Here is a 23,068-nt window from a genome sequence, read left to right on the forward strand (position 1 = left end):
GCTAGCTCAACCCTAGTCTTATCCTAGGATTTCCTAACGAAGGTCTTACCCTCCATCGAAAAATTTTCTTTCCTACCCTGAACCACCCATTCCAAACCAATCCATAAATTCTCTCAGCTGATTTTTAAAATTAGCAATCCCGATTCAAATTTTATACACCTTCAATTAATTTCATGCACTATCTTTTCACCTCCCAACCCTAAACCTTAGTCAAGCCACTAATGAGATATATGCCTGAGCATGTTCGGGACGAGATATGACAAGAGGTCCGTAGTCTTTAGCAAAGGCCTCAGGATATTGAAGAGAAAATCCAGTAGAAGGTTACCCTTGATCATGATCTGGAAGGTCAAAGGAAAGAACGAGAAGATGTGAAGATGAAGCGGGAAACACGGCATTAGTTCTACCAACTTATTGTCGTCAAAAATTACAACTCCTAGATTCCAAAATAGAGAAACTGCAACACCAAGCGATCCCCCTGCCTACTATCTAGTGAAAGCAATCTGCAAGTCTGTCATAGCCAGAAAATATTACAAGTGTCACGGATTTAGGCAGGTGGAATCATAATGCACATCCAAGGGAGAGATCTACTTCACTGAGTATGGTGTTGTTGAAAAATTGAACAATGACACAGTTGATACGAGAGAAGTTGAAGACTTCCGGGAGGTTCTCCACTTGCAACTAGCGATGAAGAGATGTCACCAATTCTGGTGGATCTCGAGATAGAGATTCAGTTGAGGTACCAATAGTCGGTCTAGGAGATTGTGACCTCGATGTAATGAGCATTCAAGTAGAGTATGGAACTGTGGCACCTCCAGATACCGTTTCACAGGCGTTCAGAGGAGCTACAGCGGGACTGACCTTGGTGGTCCAAAAAGATCACGAGCTTGAAGAGCCGACATTAGAAACGGGGCCACCAAAGATATAAGAAATACAACTTTTTCATATGGTTAGACCTCTTTCAAAGTTATCATGTTCGAAGAGGAGTCATTTTGTGTCATGTCAAAATATTATAAGAGACTATTCAGAGATTAATTTCAGTCCAGTATGGTACTCATCACCAGATGTCCTGACAAAAGAGGTGAATCCCAACTTTGTAGTGAGCCCGAAGAGCTTAATGGGGATGAAAATTCTGCAACAGGATCGAAGACCTATTTATGGGGAAGAGGTCTCTTCTGAGGAGGTGACAGTGAGAGTGGCGTAGCTTGCCACAGATTTTATCCCATAACTGAGTTCTCCTCACATACTTATTACTCAACCATCGCACGCTAGGCACGAGAAGTGAAAGGAGAAGATTTCAAACGAAAGGGCGCGAGAGTTGCATTACGGGAACCTCCCTCTATATGCAGCTCCCGCTCAGGAAGTGCCAAAAGAGGATGGCTACCTATTCTATTAGAATATGTTGTGGAATGACTACACCGACATGAACGACCTATCAGAGAAATTATTGTCGTACCATGAGGATCCAGAAGCATCGACAAATGAGGTCGAAGCTCTCCCAACCCCGGGAGAATGACATGGGGGTTTTCCTCCTTCCTCTTCCCTCCTTTCCCTTTTTCCACCTTTCCTTTTTCTTCCTTTCCTTTTTCCTTTCTTTCTTATTTTCCTTCCAAACATTTTCCAATTTTAAAATATTTCCTAAATCCAAAATCTAATTTTTATTCTCCTTTCTTATTTTAAAATACTTTCTTATTTTAAATTCTTTCAGATTTTAAACCCATTTGAAATCATGATAATATTTTATTCTCCCTTTTTATTTTAAATATTTTCTTATTTTAAAGCATTTCTTATTTTAAATCCTTTCCTAAAATTTAAAAACGTGATTATATAGTATTATCCTTCATTAATTTTATTAACTAAAATAAGCTTAATCTCTTTATAAATATGGGATGATATGCTTAGGATTAAGGGTCTTAGTTTTGATATCTGAATTGAGGTTTTAAACTAGAGTTTTTCCCTTCGAATGTTGTATCTGATGTTGAGGTTGGGCTCCGGCTAACGCTCATTCGAAGTGGTGATCGTCTCCAATAGTACGAGTGGTGCTCCGGTTGTATCTCGATCCCGCCGAGGTATTGATCTTACCATACTTTCATTTCTCTGTTGTCATACTTCTTCCACAGCAGCTCCATCACTCTGACTCTTCCCCAACCGCCTCTCGCCCACCATCAAACCTCAAACCTGTTGTCTAGCCCCTCCAAACCGGTTCTTCAATCAAATCTACCGGCCAACACTTCATCTTTGTTGCAGCCAACCCCGCTAGTCATCCCGATCCACCTAGCCAATCTCCACCGCCCTTGGGCTACACTTCGATGTGTTTGTTTGTCTTTTCATGTTTTAGTGATGTTATTTTCAGTTTTGTGTGTTGTAATCCTATTTCTCATTAAGAAAAGTTGCTTTTGTGGTTTGTGTTTTTTCCTCCGATATCACTTATTCTTGCATAGCGAAAAGGACGTTCTAGAAGTGGAATCACTAGATCATAACGAAGCCAATGCTGATAATGTAAGGTTTCACAGAAGAATATTGAAAATGAATTATTATCTCATTCTGAAGTTAAAAGTATTAATATTGTCTATATGCTATTATCAAAATTATTCTGCTTTTCAGGCTCTTAAACAATAATTTTACTTAAGAAATGTGCTCCCAGCATCACCTTCATCAAAACTTTCAGCAGACAATTGTTGCCCCTTCCGATTTGACACAGAACGAAGAGCTGATGAGCCCATTTTAGATGAAGGAAATCCTCCTAGAAATTTTGCGGAAGAGTAATTTGTGCCATTTGCTCCAGTTTGGGAAGAATGAAGATTGACATTAGCCATTGCATCTCCAGAAAGTCTTGCACTTCTTCTGGGTCCAGAATCCGAACCAGAAAAGAGCCTCCCTGAAACCTAAAAATTAAATAAAAAGGGGTTATTACAAAAAAGAAAGGTATTTTGACTAGTAAAGGAGGATAAAATATGGAGCTAGATCACAGCATTACCTAGATAAAAGTATGGAATGAAAAGCTAGTAAAAACTAACCAAGCGATACATTTAATTTGTGTTCAACCTCACCTACTAAACTGAACGATCACCACCCAATGTCATTAGTCATAGCATTTTTGGGCATCCCCGTTTGAGAGGAAATAGCCTTTTTCTAGTCCGAATATCTCTCATTTTTAGATTATTTCCCTCATCCTTTATACTAAAAACCTTCTTCAAATAGCTTTGTCGCTTCAAATATTAAATGCATTGTTCAAGTCGTAATAAAAAAAAAATGCCATGAATCTCATGATAATTTAATGTTCACATAATAAACTTTACTTTCTTAACATGTAGATATGCAAAAAACAATAAATAGTTCTAAACATGAAGCAGTACATTCTCAATATGAATTGTTGCCTAGTACAGGCCAAGCCCTAAGTTTTCAAGTTTGTCCAGTTGCCTTGTACACAAGGCTGTAGGTGCATATATCTATGCATATTATGTATCCTTAAATCATAAGAAATGCAGCCAAAAGAAATTAAAAAGGAGATAAATTATTCAGAAAGTTGGCCAACCTTTCTAAGTTTCCCTTCATCCATGAACTTTCTTCTTGGAGCCTGAGTGGTGGCATGAGCATTAGGTTTGGAAGAAACATCTCCACCTAAAGCGTTTAAGTATGCATTTCTATACACAGGAGGTGGAACAATACCAGATAGCTGCAAAGTGAAAAAAACAATGAATTGTAGAATTCAACGACTTATGTGGTATATATATCTTGTCACACTCAACTAAGCTATATATGGCTTCTTCACCGCCCAACCCTAAAATTCAAATAGCAGAGTTCACCTAATTGAATTTTTATAAAAAAAATTATGCCGCCATGATGGTCTATCATCACATATTGTTACAAAGTTTCTAATTTAAGTCAGTTAGACTTAATTTTAAGTCATGTTTACATCTATATCCTCATTCTTACATATAAATCCGAAAATGAGGATAAAACTCGTTCAAAATGAAAGAGAATTCTCTACAGAAAGTATTTCAACAGACTATTGAATGCTGATGGGTAAGTCTGGATTTGTTGGTAGTATGAAACTAATTTCATTTGGTTGAACATAACAATATGAAGAACGCTGATGTTGAAATACTATTAAGACTATTCCAGGCATTTCACATCAAGATTCATGGAAATAAGTATTTCAAAAATAAAAAGACCAAATTATGTGAAATTCAATATTGACAAGAATGAAGAACTTCAAAAAAATTGATGGATCATCATACAAATAAATTATTCCATGTAAATTTTGACCAGAGAGGTTTAATTTTCTAATAGCCAAAAATATGAAGCTTCATACTTTCTCTGAATCAGACCATTCTGATTTTATATATTCCCTCAACTTAATCTTTATACATTCCCTTAACCTATACCAATAATATTTGAATCTGTTGGTACATAATTAAGAATAGAAATGATAATCGATTATACTCGAATATGTAACACATTAGTTGAAAATAAAGTGAAGACTCTCATAGCGCCAGGTTCAAGGGCTCACCTGGCCCGAAGAAAAAAAATGGTAACCACATTATTTCCCCCCATTTTAGTTCTAGGTTGTATAAATGATCAGCATTAATCCTGAGTCTCTTAAAATAGAAGCTAAAATAGCCCTGCTATTAAATTTGAGACTAAAATTAACAAACGGTTATAAAAATGAGGCTATTTTCTGAATTTTCATCTTAAAATCTTTACAAAATTTAATTTTTCACTTACCAAATTTGGAATATATCTAGTGATAATATTCCTAATATTTCCTGCTTCCTATTTAATACATATTAAATTTACAAATTCTAACAATTAATATTAAATATTCTACAAAATAACTCAAACTTTAAAAAAAAGTATTTATAAAATTTTATAAGAATTTCAAGCGGCAAATTCCTAAAATACTCTAAATTTTAACATTTTCTGTCAATTTTAAGTTCAATTTCAATTAATTCAAACTGCGTGTCCATTTTAGCTACTATTATAAGAGTCCATAGACTAAATCGGACATTTATATAGTCCGAGACTAGAATGGCACCTTATAAATAATCAAGCAATCAAATTGGTCCTCTTTAAAACACTTGCACCATTCTCTCATCACTAGCTTACAAATTGTGCCATTGCCAATCATTCAACCTTTACTTATTGACCAGCCTTAATATAAAAACTGTCAAAAAATTGGCCTAAACTCAAGTTTATAATCAGAATTTTCAAACGGCTTCATTTAATCATCAAAGCTAAGTTTATTCCACTCACCTTCCTCTTAATCATATAATTTTGATAAGCCAATGCACTGTTAAACTTTGAGTTAGACATTCTTATCGGTAAAAGCAACAAAGAAGTTTTATAAAAAATTTGATTATAAATCACATAATTATTAGATGATATCTGAAAAAAACTTGAAAAATTGTACCGGAACTCATACTACCTGTGTTACCGGCGGAGACGGTGTGTTATACAGTGGTAAATTAGAAGGTATACAGTTAGCTGTAGTTACTACCCCCTGAGGATAATAGGGCATATTGTTGGCAGCATGAATTTGCTTTGATTGCTTCGGACTATCCTGTGAGCCCACTGACCTACTGGAAGGAAGGTTATGATCCTCATTAGCTCCATCTATGCTCTGAGAACTTGACTCAAAGAAATACTGTGGCTGAATTCGAACAGCAATGGCATCACTAAAGCATTCATTTGCCTCTTCCGCAGCACCTGTGAGGCGGATCCGTAAGCTAAATGCGGTAAACATCAACTCTATTTCATAGCCATGTCATTCTTTAATATAAAAACCTAAACTTTCATATATATACATACATCGCACACAATTCTTATATATTTATATATCGCACACCAGAACTTTCATATTTACATACATAGCACCTGGCATTTTAAACCTATGTATGAAAAGGTGTATTTCACTTCTAAAAAGAGATATAACCGTAATAGTGTTATTTTTTACGTGATATGAAAGTATAGGTGTGAGAAAAGTAAATACATAAGAACCATGTGCTATGTATGCAAATGGCCCTAAAAGCAAATGCTCCGATGCAGACCTGCTCGCCTTGGATACAGAATGTAGCAACTTAATTACTCTTTAGAACAGAGCAGAACATAAACATACTTATGCAGACACAAGCGCACAAACAAAGAAGCATCCATAGATATAAAAGAAGCAAATGTGGTGAAGCACTCCATGCACCACATAAGCCCCAGAACGTATAACACGACTAAAAAGATGATATAAAGATTCAAATGATTGTTTTCAATGTATATGGGGATTTTCTACATATGGCAAGACTGCAATGAAATTACATGTTTTTTCACAACTCTTAATCTTTTATTACCCTCATAAGAGTTTCAAACTGATGCCTAATCCCTTTGAATGTTTACAAGCATGAAGCACCTGATTCAAAGGTGATAAACGTGACACGAAAAACCTAAACTTTGGCAAGCCAAAAATCAAGCTTGCAATCTCTATTTGGGGTCACTTTCAAGTTAGTAAAACTAATTCAAACCATTAAACAAATTCAATTTACACTGCTCATTGCCACATTCGACTTTAACTGAGCAACAGCCCAACAAAGAATAAGCATGGAAAACTAAAACATTCAGGGCTATTTACATACATGCCATACAATTCCTATGTATTTATGTATCTATCAGCTAAACTTTATGAACTCAAATCCTTCATATAACATCAAAAAATAACACTATTACTAACTTCTAAAAAATGAAATACAAATTTTCAGGTATAGGTAGAGTAGTATAAATGTAAAAATTAAAATTTTAGTGTTAGATAGGTAAATACATAGGATTTGTTTGGTATATATGTAAATCTTCCAAAAATTTAAGCAGGCCCGTATACACCTGGTTAGAGTAGAGTTGTCGGTGGTGGATAAGATAAATATGATTACAAAGCAGCCAAATTACTAAACAAGGACTACTTTCAACATTTCTATTAATCGCAAGTTCAAAGCACCTTTATTTGTCAAAGGAAAGTTAAAAGATACACACAGGATTTTTTTATGGGAAAAAAACATTTATGGCATAAATGTATAACCGAGGAAGAAAATTAGCTATGAGAATGCAAAGCAGAGCATGACGCACCGATAGGACAGCTATCAACAAAACTTTCATCCACGTCTATGTAATTGTATCTTACAGAAACTGGAATGCCCAGACAATCTGAATCATACATATATAGTTGCGGCATTACAAAATCAACTATTTGTTTCTCACAATAAACACAGATCAGAGCATGAATTACCTAGCTTCATATTCAAAAACTAAAGAAGCTATGATAAATTAACCAGCAAACATAATCTAAAATTTTGTCAAAAAATTACATAAGCGAGATATTTTTGATAATCATACTAAACATGGTGATGGAAAGTGACGCTTCATAAAAAAGCTCTTCCAAAGTCAATCCAAGTTCCGACACCTTATGCTGAATCTCAAGCCTAATTCCAATTAAAGTGAGTTGTTTATATCGATAGTACAAACATGTAATGTTATCAAAGCACAAAGCGCAATGCGATATGCAAAGCTTTATTAACCAAAGCGCTAATTTGGGTTATATAGAACTATTAATGTACAAATACATTCATTAAAAATTATAAAATATAAAGTATGACTTAAAAATTGATATAAAATAGAAAAGAATGTGGCACAATACTTGACTTGAAGGCAAATATTGAGAGTGACCCTATAAATTAATTTTTTGAATAATTTATAATAGTTTGCTGCAATAATTAAAACTTAAAACTACAACAACAAAAAAAAAATCTGTAAATGAACTTCAGCGCTTCAGCAAAGCGAAGCGGTCGCTCTTAAAGCATGCTTTTAAAAACATTGCTAACATTATAATTGACAAAACATTAACTTAATCAGAGTTTCAAAGCTAATGGAAAACATTAACCATAATGCACAAAGATCAAACATTTATGATATGTGATACTTTTTGGTAGGAAACAAAGTACTTTTCCTAAGACAGACAAGAGAACATAACTTGGAAAACATAAAAATTTAAAAAAAATTCATTCAGCACAAACATTTTTGCAAAAATCTGAAATGTGCAAAAAGAACTTCCAAGTGCATTCGGATACTTATACAACCGAGCAACATTAAACAGCTTGATTCCATAATTTATGAAACCCTACAAAAAATCTCTTACAATGTTTTACAACAGATTCATGCACTATAAAATGGATTAAAAAAACAACCATCAAGGCAACACTAAATGACAAAATAATCCACTACACCATTTAAATATGGAAAAATGATGTCAGGAAAATAAAAGCTAGAAATAAACAAAATGAATCATCCATATCAGCAAACAAAGAAAATATAAAAACTTTTAGAAACTCAAAAATACAAGAAAAAAAATCTGCCAAAAAGATTTATCAAAACATGACAACACTGACCCAGCACACACAGCTCCTCATATGCAGCCCACAAAAGAGGATCTATGGCCAAAGCCTGCATAAAGTGCTCGATAGCAAATGCCCGTCTGCTTGTGCACCTAAATAAATTGAATAAATAACGATGTCATGTAAACTAATTAAAAAACAAAAGAATAATCAAATTCAATTCTTGTAGATCTCAAAAGAATAATCAAACCCAGCCCACAATGGTTTACAACCAAGATCAGGAAGGAAAGAGAGTTGAAGAGAGTAATATTACCCTTCTTTGTACAGAAGGAAAGTAAAGTAAACAATTGAATGATAAATTAGAAAGCTAATGAAGACTAAGGCATCAAAAGACAGGCATTATAAATGCAACATTAGAAGAAGTGTAAAATTGAAATGTTAGCATGTTTGTGAGTACATATTTATTCATGTCTACAAATGAATGTATAGGGATTTTTTACGCATGAAAAACTAAAAACTTAGACTAAACCAGATTTCTCCCAAACTAAAGCATGCCTACATAACATCGAATTCCAGCATATATGGCCATCTACACCAAACACGGCTCATAGATCCTACATCTCTCTCTCTCTCTCCCCCTCTCCCTCTCTTTCCTAGATACTTCAAATACTAGCAACATCTCTGTATTATCAAGGAGTTTAAACAAAAATATAACCTGTAAATGAGTCCAAGAAGATAGTGACCAGCTGCACCATTTGGAACCTGATAAATTGTTTAAAAAAAAAAAATTGAATTATCCTTTTAAAACAAAATAATTATAATCATGTGAAAATCAGAGATCAAAGCAGACATTGCATTGAGTTATTGTGGGTTCTACACTAGTGTCTCTTCATTAGCAAAAGGAAGAAATACCAAAAAAGCCTGTTAGAATAAACTTCAACAAACAAAAGGAATATATATGGTCAGAGCATGCTTTACGAGTCAAACTTAACAAACACAGCTACTATTTGAAAAAGTTATATACATACAAGATTTTAGAAATTGCATTCACTTATCTTGAAATGGCCTTAAATAAATTCATTAAATACCGACTCTAAACATGATTATCACCATGACCTTAAAGGTAGGCCATCTGGAAAAGTTATTTCTAACTTAAATAGCCTATTTTATGAAACACAATAGAATGAGAGTGGATGTTATTTTAGAATACAATCACCAGACTCAAGTCAAAAACCATCCAATAAATCCTAATTTGATGTTTTCTGGTCACCAAATTAATTGGAGATGTTTGCAATGTTCCTGAGAAATCACTAACTCAAGTCACACAATTTAACGTAATTGTTAAAAGAAGCCAACATTGGTTGATTATGATGTCACTTACAAGAAATGCAAACCAAAAAATTCAATAAGAAGATAATAGATTAAACCTAAATTAAATTGATCGGTAATAACATAGCCAGTTTCTTTAATAGGAAAATCAAATTCATGACTAACGGAAGAAGATAAAAGAATAAAAGCTAAAAATCATGTGGATATCATAAATCAAGTTGATTTGAAACCCAAAAAACCAATTATGAAGTGACATTTGCATGCTATATTACAATGAATGTGGCAAAATTTGGCAAAATAGGATAAAAATTAGTATAAGGGGCTTCCAGCATTTATAATAGAGGGAAGAAGTAGCTCAAAAAGCGCATAGAAAGAAATAATCAGATGAAGATAGAAAATAAAAAGGGGGACCAAAGGAAACATAGCTACAAATAGCCTAAGGAACTAGCATAGACAACGATTAGCACCTGATATGACACTCAAAAAAATAAGAAGGGAAAATGAGATTCATAAAGTTAATTTCGAAGTAGTCTGATAAGTTTAAATGATATTGATGGCGCTCAAACTTCTTTGCAAGTAACAAGGTAATAAATACATAAATTTTCACTTCTTAATTCATAAGGCCAACGGCAGTGATACTTATTCATCCACTTCTTCAATCATAAGGCCCAAGGTATTGATACTAAATCAGTTATCAAGGCCTGCTTTCTACGAACCCCTACTGATTTTCAAAATTCAGCATTCATAACTAGGAAAAAAAACGTAAAAGCCAAATGAAGCAGAAACAGATAAGGACGATGTCTCTTGTTCACCATATAGTACCTACCTTAAATATTTAGTTTCTTAAGAAACAAAAAAAGGGATGACAATTGCAGAAAAAATTGAAAGCTGATGAGAATTTTTTCTTGAAAAAAAATGATCAGGCTGTAACACAGAATGTGTCGGTTATAATTCAGTAGTCCTGTAACCGCTACAGAAAGTGTTTTGTTTACACACTGCAATGTCTTAAAATTCAGCTTTATTTCCTCCATAAAAAAAATAAAAAATAAACTTAATGGAAAGAGCATTGAGTGGAAAGAAGTGGCTTTAAATACTAAATGTGCTTTGGTTCAATTTTTCTGTTGCAGATTGGCTCGTCTACCGGAACATGCAGTGAATTCTTAATGTTTAAATTACTGGCATTGAATAATAAATGAGATTTTTTAGACAAAAGTTAAGGAGCATGCGGAGAAAATTATAAGGCAACTTCACTGGAAAAGCCCACATTACCTCGGAGTTTGGTTCATTGGCTGGGCACAGAGATGCTTCCGCTTCCCTCAGAAGATTCATTTGGAAGCATGATAGTGCGAACAAATAGCGTGATACAGCCATCTGCTTCCCTTCACACGAAGACCAAAAAAAAGAAGGTCTGCATCAGTTCCATTTCACAGCATAGTAAAGTTTCTGTAAGAAAAAAGAAAGAAAATAAAGTATGACCAGCTAAAAAACAAAAACAAAAACAAACGTCATATTTGAAAAATCAAATAGCATGGGTCCAAGATCATATCTACAAAAGTAGCATCATTTGAATAGTTCAGGAGTGGTGAAGTTTCATTTCATCTCTTACACGCCAAAGTAATTGAGGTTGCAATGGTCTACAATATGTTAGAACCCGATAAAGCTCTAATCACATGCATGCTATTACTTGAAAATGCACAAGAAGGAGATGAGAGTATTGTTAATATGAAGATTCCAAAGCAAAGTTGCAAATATGGAGACAGAACACCATAGTGGACAAAGCGAGGTTGGGAAGATAAGAGACTATCGAAATTGTTAATAATAGGCGTAAGAAGTTAGGTGACATTAGAAAACTCTCATAAATACAACTTTCAAGTATAAGTTTGGAAACCAAGTCTCAATATTTGGCTCCTGAGAGGTGATTCATTTATAAGATTTAATGTAGTCCTACTACTCTATCCATGAAAATTTTGGGCTCCCGAGCAGAGGTGCAGCCCTACCACTCGGCTCATGACTATTGGGTCTTCCCTCATTCAAAACAGTTGCCATCAAGACTAAATTACTCTATTAATGATTCAATGATGGTCATATTGTAGTTACCTAGTACTCGCCACAACACTGCCTGGGAATTAGTAAAGTCGTTGCAACTTTCTACCAGCCCTCACAACCTAGCTAACTTACTACAACAAAAGCGAAAGAGATTTTCCATGTGTAGCTTTCACGTTTTACTCGAAGATCTAAGTATGCAACTTATCTCAGCACTAGCATCTCGTAGAACTCCTTTAATGGTCTGATACTAGACCTGAATGACTCAATTCAACTCCTAAGAGCCAACTTGTCATCATGATCTATATTAAAATGTGAACAAAGCACATGTAACCATTGAGATTCCATTAACACCAAAGGTACAAAACAAGTGACATGCAAACCACCAAAATGATCGACAAGCAGCTCCCATCTTTGTCCTATTATAACCTTTATAATCATGTGTTGCTAATTTTGTTCATCTGAGAAAAAAATTATCATTTTGTTATCTTGCTTCCATTGCCACGCTCCTAGACATGCAATATAAGATTTCATAAAGATTAAAATTTGAAAGTTCCTAACATCTATGTTTTAAGAGGCACTGGGATTCAACTAGGTTAATAAATTGGTTTTTTATTCATCTAATCAGCAAGGATAGTAGGAGAACGTCAGTGGCCCTTTATATTCCTGATTTGGCCTCCAATGTTTCGAAGGAGAACTCAGTACTTAAGATTATTACATTTGTTCTTTTAGCGAGAGTTCTCCAAAATCCTACTCCATGCTTGCTCGTAATCACAATCATGTTTAATTATGCTACAAAAATTAGGAGAAATGTCTTATCAAGTGCTCCGGCCATAGTTCATGGCATCTATAACTTAAAATAACTATAGAAAGTTAGGGTTGAATATTAGATGTTCAGTAATAGTGCATACATTAGACTTTATACTTCTGAAACACAATTTACTCATCAATTTCTGAAGTCAAGTTGGCCAAAGAAAATGAGAAAAACACAAATAAGCTGACTCAAATCTTACAGACAGAGATAAAAAAAATAAAATTACTCCATAATGTGATTGCTATAGATAAAATATTTAAATTGACTGCATTAATTTATCCTATGTGATGCCCTCATCTCCAACCGTAGGAACAAACTGAAGGGCAATGGGAAGTACGAGACTAAGGTCATCATGGATTGTGATAACCCAAGACTACCGAGAATCTTATTATTAGGTGAAGATTCTTCACTGCCCTAAGCCATTAAAAAACGATCAATCAAAGATATATCATAAACAAATGGTATTCAAATGAAAAGGCGGACAATCATGAAAGGTTGCATCAAACAATCATCAACCCAAGGGATCAAAATGAAATAAACTTTGTCAATCCACATCGATCTCCAATGAAGCAATGAGAGGGCCACTCTTAGGCCTTAAAATTGTCTTCAATGCCCGCCATCTCAAGGGTATAGTAAAAATTGATCATAATTGAACTTATACTATCAATCAAGATTCAGCCTAATTAATGGCTGGTGATAAGTAACTTTCCATTGTAACATCATTGTAAGAGTTACCGATAAGTAGCTAATAATCATCACAAAAGATGATTAGATCATTAGAGAATTAAAATGAGCATTTTGCATGAGGAAGACTTCTCCTAGTTACAACCATTAAAGGTTGGATAGGGTGATTGCTTTGCTTCCTCTGCCGCCTAAAAAAGAATATTATATAGAATCATTCTTGGTATTTTTGCAAGTTTGCAATTAAGGTCAATGCCTTCTCTAGATTCCATTCAACATTGGTATGAAAAAGTTTCTTCAACTTTCCAGTGTATAACAAATCCTTGAGAAAATTGTTTACAATAATTCTTAATATAATGATTGTCCTTTAGAATGCTCACAGTCTCAAATCTATTCAAATGCTTCCTAAGTAGAGTTGAAGGATAAACAAGACAATAATATTTAATAGAAGGAGGATTGTATTTATTTTCTAGCAGAGAACTTTAATTAGGTTGCTTATCGGAGCTTCTCTGCAACAATCATCCAGCAAGTTGGCCTATGTGCTTAGGATTGTTGGGCTCCTTAGCCAAACTTCTACCAAAGTTTGCGTATGATTGGCCTTCTCACAAAGTTGGGCAAAAATAACATGTATCATCAAGATGAGGGAAGCATGGAATTTCCCAGCTTGTGCAATCATGAAGGCAGTCTATGACACTACAAGGTGAAGATTCCAGATCTCAATTATGTCCTTGTTGAACCAAAAATACAATAGCAAAGAAAATAAATGATACCATCTAGGGATGTAATTAAGTCGAGTCGGCTCGTGAGCTGAGCCGACTCGATCACAGCTCGTTAACGAGCTCACCATCAGAGCTTAATGAGCAAGAGCTCAAGCACATCCCAACTCAGTTTGCTTGCTCGCAAGCCAGCTAGATTACCATACCGCTAGTCATTACATTTTCCAGTGAGTTGTTGTATCCTACTCCTCTGGCCACCAATAAATTCTCCGGTGCGCTCCGGTAAAAATTGAAACTTTAGTTCAAGCTCGCGAACCAGCTGCTGCCACTATGAGTTGAACTCGAGCTCGACTCGACTCATTTACACCCCAAATACCATTCTTCAAATGGGGATGATTCTATGAATCCTTTCTCGGATGTTAAAAAGTTTTCAAATGGTGCAAGAAATTCATGCAAAACTTGTAAAACAAATTGATTCTTGCACGTAGAAAACACGTAAACAAACACAAAAAATAATATTAAGGCTACAAAAAATCGATACACTTAATAAGCAACTCCAAACCCAGCACAATTAAAGCCTATTTATAATCATTTAATTAACTAAATCAACAAGTCAAAATACTTAAATGCTTAACTCGTTTATGATCATGAACAATACCATATAAAATTTATGAAGAAGCATGCTAAGAAGCTCAATTAGATTTGATGCAAGACATTATAAATTTTACTAGGTCTATGGCAAAGTAATTATTATTTTAACAATGTTTATTTTATAGAATTTAAGACCACGCTAATTCATGTGTGTTTGTGGATGTGATGTTTACTTCTAGTTGTATTTTGTATTAAGTATTATGTGATAGTTCACGAGTTTAGAAGGCATAATTCAAACTCCAAGAGCATTATGAAGCAAGAAAATTACAGGGAAGATAGTGAAGAAGATAGGCTTGAAAGATGGTTGAATCTAGCCTCGGTTATGGGATGTCTTTAAGGAAATAGTGACTTAGAGGGCCATTATAGATGCATGCACGAGATTGTGGACAACTAGGGAAGAATTAAAATGCCACATTAGCCAACCAATTGACTACCTCACCCCACTCTCCTCAAAAATAGGGGCCAACCACACTAGCCAAGCAGCTACTCCAACTATCACAATATATGGGAAAAAAACTCCCTCCTTTTAGAAAATTTTGAAAGACAAAGATCAATGCTCATATGAAAAGATTTAAACCTGTAGAATTTAATACAATAGATTTTTTATGTAATTTTTTAAATAAATTTTGAGTCTTTGGTACAAAAAATTCCTCTTGGAGCTTGGTGGGCGCGAGATACTTTGGTGGGATTTTTTTATTCTGCAACTTGTTTCTCTCTTTTATAAGTATTGATTAAACTGAATGCAAAACACTCTCTACATCAGCCTTAATATTCCAATGTCAATCCCTAACCTTTTATTTGAGAAAAGTAAAATATGAACTTAACAAAATCAAACTAAACTAGGCTAACCATAGTTCATATTGATCTGACCCTCTATTGATCAACTAAAATCACTTGAAAAGTTCCACAAAATTCCATATATAATCTGCAAACAATCATTGACAATCTCCAAGTGATTTTAAGTTCAAAGGCATTCCTACTTGAAAATCCTCATAGTTCAAAATCATTCTACATAAAGTCTAACCTAAACTAGATTTAAAGGACCTAGTCTTGATTTTAGCTTCATCAATCCAATAAAAAATCCTTAGAAATTCTACCTAACTCCAAATCAATCCTTTAAACATTCCTCCACCATCTCTAAGTATTTTAAAATCCATTAATTCTTCGAAAAATAAACCCTAGCCTCGCCAAAATGCTCCAATATACACTCGGCCAAATAGAGTTAACCATGCTTAGCCTACACTAGCACATTCTATACAAAACCAAGTCTCTCCAAAAACCTAGGGTTCCTAAGGTAAGTTGGAACACATCCACAACAATTATAAGCCCTTAGAAGTATTTAGTTCCAAGACTGCATCATAATTAAGGGTCGACAATATGCCCATTTAAAACTCGATAATTAAGAAGTTGTTGAAAAGTCTTGTTAGATTAAATAAGAATTTGTTCAATATTTATTAATATTAAGTTTGATGAGGCTCATTTGATTAGCAAAAACCTACTTGATAGTTTTATTTATCAATAGTCTCAATAAAGCTCATTTGTTAGCTAACAAATAGCTCAAAAATATTATTAGTTTAGTGGCTCTATAAGGCTCATTTATTTGACCAAATGATCTACTCAATAATCAAATTTAAATTTAACTCAAGTAAAGCTCAGCCCAAGCTCAAAAAAACCATGATTTTGAAGCGGTTGAGCTCAAACAATATCACATGCACACAAATCAGGCTTATGTTGAGCTCATATAGGGTTTCAACAAACAATCTAGAATTCAAGCAAGCTCATGCTTGATTTAATTTGGTTCATTTGCAATACTAAACAACATTGAAAACATTTCCGACCGAACGACATGATGGCATTAATTTCATACAGTCCATGGGAAGTTGTTATGTTTATAGCTCAATTTACAGCATCTTATAAATAAAAGGGAGTGATCCCTACATGACATTGAGATTGAAAATGAAGGGGACTGATCCCTACATGACCTTGAGATTGAAGATAGGGGACCCCATCTTATTATTTTTCCCCAACAGAAACAAAAAATATCTCCATATTCTTCAGTGAGAGGACTATGTACACAAAAATGAAAGGAGAATTGTGGCTTCGCATGAGCTCGGAGTAGGGAGTTGGAGGAAGTTATTGCATTGTGCTTGAAAAATGGTAAAACTCCATTGTTAGGAGGGGTGTCATCATGCATGTACCATCTAGCCAAATCACTTCTCCATTTGGCATATATTGTTCATCATGATGTACTAAGATCGGTGTTATTTTTGTAAGGATTGGCCCTCAAAGGCCAAGGTTTGGCCCACATCTTGATCAAAATACTCGTTTTCCTCACATGGGCAGTGAATTCTCACTCACCGCACTAAAAATGTAGGAGTCAATTAAGTTCCTACGATCTGTATGATCGCTAGAGACTCGCACAAGATCAAGGTCAAGAGGATGATGATGAGAGAGGTGATGGAGAAGTGGATGTAAACAATCTGGTAATGTAGCAAAATCATTCAAACGTAAATGATAGATGCATCACATTGACTGAGCAAAATACCAAAAAAAAATGAGCACCTACCTTTAAGAACATGGTAAGCGCAATAAGGCTGGTTATTCCTCAGATAACAAGTTGCCATCAGTTGCAAGTTCAGCTGCATTCAAGAGATCAAAATTCAATTAATTAAGCATAGAACAGAACATAAAGTTAAAACAGCAACCCCATAGCTAGCATAGAAAAGAAAAAAACAGAACCATTAAAAAACAAACAAATTTAAAATTCCTAAAAGAAAAAAATTCATTATCTTCTTCATTAGCGGTATCGCAAACACAAATATAATAGCTCACACATCAATACCGTTTTTTCATAAGGAACAAGACATTACAAGGAAGGTCTCTCAAACATCCAAATGAATAACTCAAATATAACCAACGAATCAAACGAGCTATAATGCAGCGGCACAGATGAAAGGAGTAGAATGCCCGAGGAAGCGAAGAGCAGATCAGCGGTTCGTAAGAAAGAAAGAGAAGGGATCACGAACAAAAAAAAAAGTAACCTCTGTGGGAAACTCGGCGCATAAGCGTTCGCAAAGAAAGATGGCGTTCCGGTGCATGAATTGACTCAGGCTGCTCTGTACTCGGTCCACCATTAGGGTTTCCATGACCGGTTATCCCTCTCGGCACAAACTCGCCAACTCTCTTCTTCGCCTCTGTAATCTAGGGTTCTGCGCTGAGGACGGAGGTCGGGCTGGCGGTGAGGAGGGAGAAAGTGTGAAATGCGCTCTGTGGGTATTTTAGGAATTTTAGCTTCGCCAGAATTTGAAACGATATGGAGGACTCTGGACCGTTGGATGGTGATGAGATGATTTGGACATCATGGCCGTTCGATTGATTGCACTCAACTGACTGGTGGCCAAACTTTTAAATGAGCACCAGTAATAATTTTAATCAGGATTAGAGACTCGCAGGGAAAGGAATTAGCAAAAGGAGCATATTCTCAACCCTTGTGTTTCATATAAAAGTCACTTTATTTGTGTTTAAGAGCCTTTTTGGGGCTACGACAGAGCTGTGGCGCGTCATTGAGACGCAATTAAGGTTGTTTGGCGACTAGAGGAGCCTTAACTTCTTAAAAAATGCTAAATAAAATGCGGTTACGGACATGCCCCTACAGCACACATTCCTTCCTTCTTTGTGACCTTATTACCCCTCTCCTTACCATCGCGGTTCGCTTTCTCGTCTTGCCCTAGTGATGTGCTCCTCTCCTGCGAACCTGTCTGTCTCACGATGACTGCTTTAAACTCTTCTCTCTCTCACGTATGATTTTCACAGATATGGTTGTCTCTCTCTCTCGCTCGATTCTCACTGATAAGGTGAGTTCTCTTCTCTCTCTCGCTCGTGATTCTCACAAATAGGGTTCCTCTGTGCAGTGTCTTCTTGTTGGGGTGTCCTCTTACTGTGGTGCCTTTTTGTTGTGTGGTGTCTTCTTGATGTGATGCCTCTTGTTGTGTGGTGTCTTCTTGTTATGGTGTCTTCTTATTTGTGTGGTGCATTGTTCTCTGTGTGGTGCCTTATTATCTGTTTGGTGGTTCCTATGTGTTGTGGTGCATCTTCTTATTTGGTAATCCTTACGTTAACAATGCTATTATTTTTGTTTATGGAAACGCCTATATGGCTGAAAATTTTGTGGATGTGGCTTTGTGCGGTTCTTCTTTTTCAATGCTCGGTAATATGTACCCTGATTGGCTTTTGATTTTCCAAAAGGATTTTAATGCCCGAGTATTTTGTTTTGGAAATTCTCATTCTTCTTGTTGGATAATATGTACCCTAACATATATGTGGCTTTTGATTTTGCAAAAGGCTTATAATGGCCGAGAAAATGGTGGTTTCCTTTGTGCAGTGGTTCCTCATCCCGTTGGTTAATGCATATTGTGCTCAATAATTTTGTGGTTTTTAATTTGGCAATTGCTTATGGTTAATTGGTTTTTGGTTGATGTTGAAATTTGAGAAAATTTGAGAATCTCATGTGTGATGATTGGAAATGGGTGTTGGTTTTTGGTTGATGTTGGACTTCGATTTTATGCTTGATCTTTTACGTTCTTGATTGGTAAAATCCATGTTGGCTTCAAATGCACGTTTGATGGCTTTTAATCACGTGCAAAGGGCTGTCTTTAGGTTGATAACGGATTATGTACATTTGGTTGATGTTGGCATATGATGTTTATGTGGTGGATATGGGGTTGGATGTGTTTGGGTTGAAGGACGTGGATGTGGTGGCGAAGAGTGGTTGGTGTGTGGAAGTGAAGGTGGCGGAGGTGGTGTTTGTGTGTGGATGAGGTGGATGTGTTTGGAGGAGATGATTTAGTATATGTGTGGTTGTGGATGTGTTGGTGATGATGGATGTGTGTGCATGGGTGAGGTGGTGGTGGGTATTTTTGGTGTGGTTGCAGATGTGTTGGTGATGGTGGATGTGTTTGGAGGTGATGATTATAAGGTTGTGTATGTGTTGGTTAGTGTGTTTGTGTGTGGAGTTTTGGTGTGTAGAGGTAGTTGAGTCTCCACATGTTGGTCATAGTCATCTCAACTAAATCATGAGGACTTGGGACCACCCATATGTGTCTTCAAAAAGAGTAAAAAAATGCCTTGAATTTCTAGGTGGGGTGGGAATCCACACTAATTCCTTATGATAGTCAGCAAGAAAGTTCTTTGATTAGATCCTAAGTTTTAGAAGAAAGAATTTAGACCTCGCAAAAAATGAGGTCAAGAGCGCCTTCTAAGTCTCATAGTCTTCTAAGGTCTTTGACTTACGTGTGTCTTCCGAGACTTGTAGCCTTATAAGGTCTTTGATGTTACTGTACATCTTGAGGCTTGTAGCCTTCTGAGGTTTTTGAGTGGTGACTCTATCAATCACTTGCTCTCTTGGAGTCTTTTAAGTGAGGACCCTGTCCACTACTAGCTTCCCATTGAGACTATCTCTCGGGCTTATCTTCCAGAAGTACTATTTCTTCTTATCGAGTCTTGCATCTTGAGCTCAACTTTTAAGGGCATGGTAGTTTCCCATCGAGTCTTGCCTCTTGGGCTCAACTTCCAAGGGTATCGTATTTTTCCATCTAGTCTTGCCTCCTGAGATCGACTTCCAAGGGCATGGTAGCTTCCCATCATGTCTTGTCTCTTGGGTTTGACTTCCAGAAGTATTGTATCTTCTCACAAGTCTTACATTTTTTGCCTGACTTTCAGGAGTAAGAATGAAAAACTTGTCTGCCACTATGAATGTTCGAACTTTCTCATGTTATTAGTCGAAGTGCATCTATTTGATGACTGTAGCCTGTGTTGGAACAGAGTTGAAAAGGAGGATCCATTAAAGATGTAAGACTCATTTTAGGTTGTATAACCTGAGATGCTTGACAACACTAACCCGTAACGGACAAAGTCATATGAAATTCACTAATGATGGTTGACCTATTCAAAGTTGTTTGTTGAAGCTATTGTTTGACGACCGTAACCTGTTATGGAAGAGTTCAAATGAATCCGCCAATTTTTTTACTTATTTGAGGCCGTTAGTCGAAGCTTTTGTTTGAAGACTGTAGCCTATGGTGGAAGAGGTCGAATCGAGTCCCTTTAAGCCTAGAATGATGTGTCAGAGATGTCATACTTTTCTCGAGATTAGGATGTGGGTCGCAATGGAGCATATTTTTTCTTGAAAATATGGTTGCATGTGCACTCAATAAGAATGTTCTACAACTTTCCAGTTGCGGCTTCTGAATCGTTTTCCCCCCAGCGGAGGCGTTTTCCACACAAACTTGTTAAGCAACCCATGTACCAAACCTTGAAGAGATCAATTTCTTGATATGGTTGAAGAGGAACTACAGTACAATGAGGGGGCATCAAGAAAGCATTATTTGTGATGAATATTGACCCAGGTGTAGGAGAAGTTTTCAAAGACCCATTGTTTGAACAAAATGTGGGAAGACTAACCTACCACAGTCGTACTTGGGATGTGAATGTGAACGACCTTTTGAGACTGCAGTGAAGCTTTTCCCCCGACCTAAAAGATGATGTGAAAGACTTTATGTATAAATATGATGTGAGAAGGCTACCTCAATATAATTGTGCTTGGGACGTTAACGTGAACGACATTTCAAAACTACAGTGAAGGTTGTCTTCCACATCGAAGAGTGCTTCAGAATGATCTTCAAGATGTAATGGAGGTTTCTTCGTCAGCTAAAAACAATGTCGAATGAGACTCCGCTTCCAACTAACCTGTCATACTGATGCATGCTAAAAAATTCAATGGGTAGAGTGATGGATTATCGTCCTAGCTTTGGTAGAATATTCAATACACACTCAGATAAAATAAAACAACAAGTAGAGACACCAGAAATTTTTATATGGAAAACCGTAAAGAGAAAAAACTAAGTGGTCTAACTCAGTTTTAAAAATTCACTATAAGTTAATGATTACAGTGATCACTTCTCCCATGAGTGGGAAAGGCTTAGAAGATCTCCCAAGTTACAATGTTGACGTGCGGATAAATTTGTTGTAAGGAATGAGTAGCGACTGATAGCAATCAGTGATGACCGAAAGGTTGTGGTCGACTGTGGTCGGTGGTTGTTGACGGTGCGGTGATCGACAGAAGTTGGCGTTAATCGACAATGGCCGAAGTGGTGCTAGTCGTTATCTCCTTCTGAAAGCTTCAAGCTTTTCTTTAAGTCTCAAACTTAACCCCCCCCCCCCCCCCCCCCCCCCCCCCCCCCGAGAGGGTGGTGCTCTATTTATAGAATTTTAGGTGCAATTAATATATGAATATGAACCATTTTGATTAGATGACATTTGACGGACATTTGAGTGTCTTAAGAATCTGAGAATTGAGCGATCTCGGGTTTTTTTTCATTCGGCTTATAAAGACGTCAGATTGGATTATAAACTCGTCAGATCAAACATTTGTTTGATCTTAAAAAAAATGCTCATAAAGCTTCCAACATTTGTTCTATGGCTTGATCTGAGCTTGATTTGACTCAGATTAGAGCAATTTTAGTATCATTTGGTTCGTCTCGTGAAGTCAGTCAGTTCGACTATATGTTTACTGAAATCAGAGCTCTTAATGATGCTTAATCAAATTTTGAACATTCTTTGCTCAACAAGTTGATTCGAGATCCGTGATGTCTCAAAATACGTGTTGGAGGATAAAAATTTATTGAGGACTTATCATACGTAAAAACTAAAATTTAGAAGTTATCATACGTAAAAATTAAAATTTAGAAGTTAAAAACGTAAATGCCTAACAAATGAGAGGTATTTATCTTTTTTTAACCATCTAGAAATCTGCTTCAAAAGTCAATCAAAATTAATGTTTCAAAATTTTTCTTGATGTTCGGTCACAATTTCAATTGCCGTCTACATGCTCTATTATTGACATCAATCTATAAAATGTGAAAAATATAGATTTTATTTTCACATCAATGGATATACATATCATATTTTTTTTGTAAAGTTATATATTTAATGTCATAATTTTAATTATGTTAATTCATATAACATACTTTTGTGTTAATAATTTTAAAATATATACAAGATTTAACAAGAAAATGTGTATTTTTTTAAAATAAATTATTATTAGTGCTATTTTTTTCCGTGATATTAAATATAAATGTTGGGAGGCATTTAAATGCATACCCCACAATTTTCATATATTCACACACACACACACACACACACACACACACACACACACACACACACACACACACACAGCTATATAAAAAAAAAGAGACACACACACACACACACACACACACACACACACACACACACACACACACACACACACACGATGCTTTATGATAATAATATGCATGACACAAAAAAAATCTTATTAATTTTAACTGAAACAACTAAACACGTCTTATTAATTTTAAATCCAAATCATATTTTATGTAATATAGTATTTCATGCATTCCCCAAAGTGTGGAGGTCACTTTAGAGCACATTAG

General features: G+C 35.6%; 1 protein-coding gene across 1 annotated transcript in view; it reads right to left on the minus strand.

The window, feature by feature from the left end:
• LOC110027643 (cell division cycle protein 27 homolog B) overlaps positions 1-17,856 on the minus strand; it is a 44,043-nt gene extending 26,187 nt beyond the window's left edge. The window contains exons 1-8 of the mRNA XM_020729159.1: positions 17,639-17,856; positions 17,164-17,236; positions 10,962-11,071; positions 9,079-9,125; positions 8,418-8,515; positions 5,426-5,706; positions 3,533-3,673; positions 2,648-2,882 (exon numbers count right to left, since the gene is read on the minus strand). Of these exons, the coding sequence (XP_020584818.1) occupies positions 2,648-2,882; positions 3,533-3,673; positions 5,426-5,706; positions 8,418-8,515; positions 9,079-9,125; positions 10,962-11,071; positions 17,164-17,236; positions 17,639-17,743 (1,090 nt within the window). The 5' untranslated portion in view covers positions 17,744-17,856. The remainder of the gene's footprint in view (positions 1-2,647; positions 2,883-3,532; positions 3,674-5,425; positions 5,707-8,417; positions 8,516-9,078; positions 9,126-10,961; positions 11,072-17,163; positions 17,237-17,638) is intronic.
• Between the last annotated feature and the right edge of the window lie 5,212 nt (positions 17,857-23,068).

The sequence above is a fragment of the Phalaenopsis equestris genome, unplaced genomic scaffold (assembly GCF_001263595.1).
Source record: "Phalaenopsis equestris unplaced genomic scaffold, ASM126359v1 Scaffold000002, whole genome shotgun sequence".
NCBI lineage: Eukaryota > Viridiplantae > Streptophyta > Magnoliopsida > Asparagales > Orchidaceae > Phalaenopsis > Phalaenopsis equestris.